The 7,500-nt window shown below is 37.8% G+C and overlaps 1 protein-coding gene across 4 annotated transcripts in view; it reads left to right on the top strand.

The window, feature by feature from the left end:
- The window catches only part of chchd6b (coiled-coil-helix-coiled-coil-helix domain containing 6b), a 35,239-nt gene that overhangs the window by 24,836 nt on the left and 2,903 nt on the right, over positions 1 to 7,500 (top strand). Inside the window, exon 9 of one of the 4 annotated variants that reach the window (XM_052129893.1) lies at positions 1,810 to 3,378. The exons of the other annotated variants lie outside the window; for them this stretch is intronic. Within the exon in view, the coding sequence (XP_051985853.1) occupies positions 1,810 to 1,815 (6 nt within the window). The 3' untranslated portion in view covers positions 1,816 to 3,378. Of the gene's footprint in view, positions 1 to 1,809; positions 3,379 to 7,500 lie in introns of those variants that run through there. 4 annotated transcript variants of the gene reach the window in all.

Raw genomic sequence — 7,500 nt, 5'->3', positions numbered from 1 at the left:
AGAATGTGCGCTGTAGCACGATACTACCATATTTTAGTTTCCATTCTTATTGTGTTTCCACAACAATGTTAGTGAGTAACTCTACTGAAATTGCCACCATAACAGTGGAGTGTGATGTGTTAGATGTAGGGCTACCACATTTTTAAATTACTATTAGTAGAAGTTAATATAATAAAATACGTAGACCTACGCCAAAAAACTAGTTGAGGATAAATTCTTTAAAATTGGGCAATTCCAGCGTTATGGACGTGACATTTGCAGTCAAAACTTGAAATATAAATTCTGAGAAAATGCATTTAATACTGAAACGTCTGTTTATATATCCATACTCCCTTAATAAAGCTCCAGACATTAGAAAAATATCAGTCTACACATGCTTTTTATATTTAGGCTAATATGAGGGAAATACACATGTGACGTGACACAAAAATTCTTTAACATTTAGACCTGTGGCAAAATATGTTTTAGTAATTCTATGAACTACACAGCGCAAAACAAAAGTAACACTACCCACCGGATGAGGGTCAGCCTCCACAGAACTTAAAATATAATTTTTATTTAATTTTTTGTTTTCGCATTTATGAGGAAAAAACAATGTTACTGGACGTGACAGTTCTCCGTTACGGACATGACCGCTCTGAAAGTGACTTTAAAACTTTCTTTAAAGTGAATTTCGTTTTTTATTAATTGTATCTTAATTTTAATCAATGTTTCATCAACCAATTGCCTAGATTTAATAAATAAGAAGTAAATAGGCCTATAGTAGAAAATCATCATGACACGGAGGCGCTGGCACGTGAACTGGACTCTCGTCTAATAAATGAACCGAAACACAGCGTATAAGGTACTTGCCTCACAGGCCAGAGAAATATATAGAAAACTTGGAATGTCTACTTTTTAACAGAACAATTCAAAACGAAAGAAATCAGAATCTCTGCTTATGTAATCCGTATGAAATGTGCATTTCTCTCTGGCTGCGTTCACTACTGAAGATCGCGAGTCAACATCGCCAACTTCATCTTTGCAGCCGACACTGACAAACACTTGTTTATTAATAAACAATTAAAATGTCTCCTTGCTATATTTGACATATTCATAATCATTACTTTTGCCGGTTCTTTGTGGCAGCTTTTAGATACTTTATTGGCAGCGCCACCCTTGCGTGTTACATGAACGCGTCACCACTGCATCAGCACCGAAAACATGATTTTTTTTTCAAATCAAAAATCGTGATACTGAACCGAATTGTAGGTTTGGTCTATCGTTACAGCCCTAGTAAGATGAGAAAGCAGGAGTTTAGTCGTTTGGTTGTAAAAAAACAATGGCTATCTGAACATCTTTGCCAAGCGCAAACCAGTACAGAAGTAATCAATAAATTATCGGGGAGGGTCATGCCTTTTTTCACAATCATTTTGGAGGGTTATAGAAAAAATCATTGCTGGCGAAGGGAGGGTCAAGTCTTTTTTGACTATACAGATCTCAAAACTCCTCCAGTAGCCCCTTAAATAAAAAACGAACAGTCCCTTAGATATTTTTTCGCGTACCCCCTGAAATCAGTCCACGTACCCCTGGGGGTACGCGTACCCCAGTTTGACAACCGTGGCTGTAGCACTTGACCTTTCACCCCACTCTTCCTGTAGCACTTGCTATATTGTCTTATCGGGCACTTCTCACGCACCTTACAGTCTATCTGATCCCACAAAATCTCAATGGGGTTTAGATCCGTAACACTCTTTTCCAATTATCTGTTGTCCAATGTCTGTGTTTCTTTGCCCACTCAAACCTTTTCTTTTTGTTTTTCTGTTTCAGAAGTGACTTTTTCTTTGCAGTTATTCCCATAAGTCCTCCTGAGTCTTCTCTTCACTGTTGTACATGAAACTGGTGTTTAGCGGGTAGAATTCAATGAAGCTGTCAGCGGAGGACATGTGAGGCGTCTATTTCTCAAACTAGAGACTCTGATGTACTTATCCTCTTGTTTAGTTGCACATCTGGTCTTCCACATCTCTTTCTGTCCGTGTTAGAGACAGTTGTGCTTTGTCTTTGAAGACTGTAGTTACACCTTTGGATGAAATCTGCAGTTTTTGGCAATTTCAAGCATTGTACAGCCTTCATTCCTCAAAACAATGATTGACTGATGAGTTTGTAGAGAAAGTTTTGACCTAATATTGACCTTAAACATGCCAGTCTATTGCATACTGTGACAACTCAAAAACAAACACAAAGACAATGTTCAGCTTCATTTAACAAACCAAATATCTTTCAGCTGTGTTTGATATAATGGCAAGTGATTTTCTAGAACCAGAAGATCAATTTATCACGATTACTCAAGGATAAGGTGTTGGAGTGATGCTGCTGTATAGATTTGATCATAAATGACTTTTTTCAAATAGTGATGGTGCTGTTTTTTACATCAGTAATGTCCTGAATATACTTTGTATACATTTTATTTAATTAGTACCAAAAGAATACAAATCTAGATATTGGCAGTAAAGTAAAATCGTGACATATAGTTACAGTTTATTATTTCGACTCCTGACTTTGAAAAATAGTATTTTGTATAAAAATGATAAAACATAAACACTGGTCATATCTGCTTCCAAAATTGGCCTAATCAAAACCAACGCTGATAATTAAAAACATTAATATTGACTGATATGATCACAGATGTATTATGCATGTTTATGTTTTTGTTCATTTTTCTTTCACTAATGTGTGACAGAGAGAGAGTTCATTATGAAACATGCATCAGTCATTTCCTCTACAGGAAATAAAAACTAGCATCCACTCTCTGCTTTCAGACTTGTGCTGGTGTGTAATTGTGTGTGTTTGTAAGAGAGAGCTCGTTTTAATACTGGATCTATCATGCATCACACAGAGAGATAACAACAGCTTTTATTAGGATTTCTGTGTGTGTGTGTGTGTGTGTGAGGAGAGCAGGACTCCACACACACACATGCTCATCTCAGTCAGTGAGGGTGTGAGGCTGGCATGCTTTATGGCAGTATGCCAACTAGAGCGGGCACACTGCCACACACTTATTGAAGTGTAACACAGTGTTAATGAACGATATTTACATCCAAAAAAATCAGCTACAGCAGGACCAAGCAAAGCTCTCAGCGTACTGTGCTGCTCAAGACAGAGCTGAACAGAATATTCACATAAACAAGAATTTATCACGAATGGACACAAGCCCTCTAAATGGAGATCGACCGATATTGTTGTTTTATGACAGATGCCAATATTGATTCTGTTTATGTTTAAATGTCTGAGTAATGTTGTGCATTTTAGTACAACAAATAATAAAACCAATTTATTTGGCAATATACAGTTGTGCAATGCTCTTCACTTAATTATTGGACCGTTTTGCAGTTTGTTTTTCATTATGTAAGTTCATCTTTGTTTGGGATTATGTCTACCCATTATTAAAGGTATATTTGACCCAGAAATAAAAAATGCTGAAATATGAATTTACTAAAACCCATATGACTTTCTTTCTTCTGCGGAACACAAGGTGATATTTTTCAGTAGCATTTGAAAGTGACTCACTTAAAGCTTAAAAAAGCACCCGAAATGTAAATAAATCTCCATTTAATTAAATTAAATAGTGACTCCGTATTTTAAATCTCATATAAGCACAATAAAAATCACAAAATAGTTGTAAAAGTAGCCAGTATGACTCAAAAACTGTTTTCCTAGTGTTCTGAAGACGTAAAATCAATTTGTGTAATGAACAGGATTGAAGTCCTTGTTCACTTTCGAATTAAACAAATTGTAATCGCATGTAAATGATGCACAAATCCAATATGGCGACACATCAGTTGCATCAAACCTCATTGCTCCTTGTGTCATTATGTTTGGTCATGAGACACGCATGAACCAATGAGGTTTGATGCTATTGACCTGTTTCAAAAGTCTTTGCATTTTTGTGATACTGGTGTTTTTTTTAGGTTTTACTTGATATCGTTTTCAGGTGTTTTTCCATTCACCACCATTGTTTCCTCCCTCTGATGGTCACAAATATGGTGGCTGCTGGGAAAATGTGACATCACTGAAACAGGTCAATTGATGTTTCGCCATATTTGATTTGAGAGTGAATAACGTCTTAAATTTCAGACATTTAATTATATGATTGTGTGCCTTCAGAAGACTGAAGGAATGTGATGCATAAACTGCTTTTATGACACTTTTCCGTGCTTTTTAACCCATTAAAGTGAGTCACCATCCACTAGAGGTTGATTGTTATTGGATTTTGCTTATACAATATCTAAGGTGGTAGAACAAGCTACTATCCGATTTTCCGGTTGATCGATTTATTAAGCCAGCCATCATACCGCTAAGGAAGGAGACGCATTCTTTTCTCCTAGAGATGAACATAGTTTGGTGCAAATCAATCCCAGAACAACAGCAAAAGACTTTGTGAAAATGCTGGAGGAAACAGGTAGACGAGTATCTATATCCACAGCAAAACGAGTCCTATATCGACATAACCTGAAATGCTGCTCTGCAAGGAAGAATCCACTGCTCCAAAACCGCCATTAAAAAGCCAAACTACAGTATACAAGTGCACATGGGGACAAAATCTCCCTATAATGGCCATAATGACCATTGTTATGTTTGGAGGAAAAGGGTGAGGCTTGCAAGCTGAAGAACACCATCCCAACCGTGAAGCATGGGGGTACCTCCGAAGTTGTGGCAAAATGGTTTAAGGACAGCAAAGTCAATGTATTGGAGTGGCCATGACAAAGCCCTGATCTCAATCTCATTTCCTAAAAATGTATGTCCATATATGTGGACAGTGGGACTACGTTGTGAAATTTTATATAATACCAAGCTTTAGAAAGATTTTTTTCCCCCCCATAATAATAGTTTATTATGTTTCCAGGAGTGTTGGTTATTCAAGTTTTTGAGACGTTACATCATAAATTAGCATAATTAATTCAGATTCAAAGTAATGTCCAGCATCATCCAATCACTGTCAACCATGTTCAAATAAAATGATCCATTATAAATGGTGAATCTATGTACTGATGATCATTGTCCCATGTGTGTCAAACATGTTGAGTGATCCAAACATCATCTGCAGCCTGAAACTGAACTTTTGATCAGATTTTAGGAGTGAACGCACTTAACTGCATAGAGAGCTATAGGATGCTCCCTATTTAGTGAATGACTTAACCTCCAGTGTGTTGTCTGTCTGCACTGGTCTCAGAACAGTTATAGGAGAGCTATAGGATGCTCCCTTGCTCCCTATTTAGTGAATGACTTAACCTCCAGTGTGCTGTCTGTCTGCACTGGTCTCAGAACAGTTATAGGAGAGTTATAGGATGCTCCCTTGCTCCCTATTTAGTGAATGACTTAACCTCCAGTGTGCTGTCTGTCTGCACTGGTCTCAGAACAGTTATAGGAGAGTTATAGGATGCTCCCTTGCTCCCTATTTAGTGAATGACTTAACCTCCAGTGTGCTGTCTGTCTGCACTGGTCTCAGAACAGTTATAGGAGAGCTATAGGATGCTCCCTTGCTCCCTATTTAGTGAATGACTTAACCTCCAGTGTGCTGTCTGTCTGCACTGGTCTCAGAACAGTTATAGGAGAGTTATAGGATGCTCCCTTGCTCCCTATTTAGTGAATGACTTAACCTCCAGTGTGCTGTCTGTCTGCACTGGTCTCAGAACAGTTATAGGAGAGCTATAGGATGCTCCATTGCTCCCTATTTAGTGAATGACTTAACCTCCAGTGTGCTGTCTGTCTGCACTGGTCTCAGAACAGTTATAGGAGAGCTATAGGATGCTCCCTTGCTCCCTATTTAGTGAATGACTTAACCTCCAGTGTGCTGTCTGTCTGCACTGGTCTCAGAACAGTTAGAAATGCACCTTATTTTCATCCTAACTCCATACAAAGCCTCTGAAAGACACATCTTCCAGCTTTTGGATGAACCCATTGCTTCTCTGTGTGATAATGCACAGAACATACTGTATGAATGCTTTTACTTATTTTAATGAATAGCACCATATTGTACGGTGATAACAAAATCAAACCATTTTATTAGAATGAAGTGAAATTACCCACATATGTGTTAATGTTGAAAGTTATTCAAAATAAATAACCTGTTTTTTTTCAACTTTTGAGGGAATAATGTCCCAAAATCCACATATGTGGACATCATGTTTGTCCGCTCACTGACGCACCAAAATGAATGAGTTTTTTTAAAGCGGCATACCAAACGAAACTAGAGACTCTACTCTTTACACCCAAACAGGTTTCAATGAAAAAACTCGAATCAGTTTCATACCAGAGGCACTTATGTTGCCGCTCCGCACACATAGAAGCGATTCACGGAAATCAACATCATGTTGTTGTGTCACGTGACTCGGTGCGCCAGAAGTTTAACTCTTAAATGACAGTCTGGAGTCTTGTGAACAGTATTCAGTCATCTTAAATTCATTAAAATAATGTGTTGCGTGTAGCGATGCCAAAATACAACGTCCACGCATGTGGCTGTGAGGTCGCACAAGCTTAAATGAAAAGTTTAAATGTTAAGTCTGTGGGGTGTCATTTATATAGTAAATCTTTAAATATTATTGAAATTAAATTGAAAGTTGCATGCTTTTAACACTATATATTTGTCCCTTTCTGCTTTCCGAATTTCAACAACAGTTTATTATTGATTTCTCTGGTGTTTAAAGTTAGTTACAGTCTGTAAATAGATAAATGACAAAGTTTGCAAATTCCTCGAGCACATCTGCATAAATATTGCTCGTTGTTTTCAGAGTTATACTGTATATCTTAATATTTGGTATCAAGACCTTTCACAAAAGCCGAAATTGCAAGTCGCAAGCACTCGTCTGGCATGTGGGGCTTAATACCCTGTAGCCCACCCCTAGCACCACCCATGGTTTAAAACATGACTGACAACCATATACTTCTGCTGTGTGAATGTAGCCGGAGCAACACAGCTCACCTCAGGTCCTGACTCAAACCTGTTAGTATGGAGAGCCCACAGCATTCACACTAGAGATGCTCCAATCTGCTCTGATTGACAGATCGCTGATAACGAAACATCAGAAAGATCCTGAGATCATGAAAGCCTCTGACATATCTCATTTGCCGTTCTGTGGCTTTAAGACCACAGTCCATCAGATTGATTTATTTAAATAATATCACTGACAGCCATTGTTTAGATTGTCTTCCTCTAGAAGTATGGAAATGTTCTCCTGCCTGTGATAGCCGTGAAATCAGAGATGCAGCATCACGTCTATATCTGTGAGAAGACAGTAGATGTTTCATGACCTTCATAGGGTATCACAGGAAAGCTATAAATGGCACATGAAAGGCAGGTGACGGTAGCTTTTAAACACACAGACTGTAACAAAATAGAAATGCCACCTGCATAACGTATGTATCTTTGTGTTGTCTTTCAGTGTATGACATTCATGTTTATTCTCAAATATCAAGTTTGCTCAAATCAAAAAAGAGCACCATAAAAACACTGATGATCTTCCC

The sequence above is a fragment of the Xyrauchen texanus genome, chromosome 7 (genome assembly GCF_025860055.1).
Source record: "Xyrauchen texanus isolate HMW12.3.18 chromosome 7, RBS_HiC_50CHRs, whole genome shotgun sequence".
Lineage (NCBI taxonomy): Eukaryota > Metazoa > Chordata > Actinopteri > Cypriniformes > Catostomidae > Xyrauchen > Xyrauchen texanus.
The sequence above is the reverse complement of the archived record's forward strand: the minus strand, read 5'-3'. Positions and strand labels throughout refer to the sequence as shown.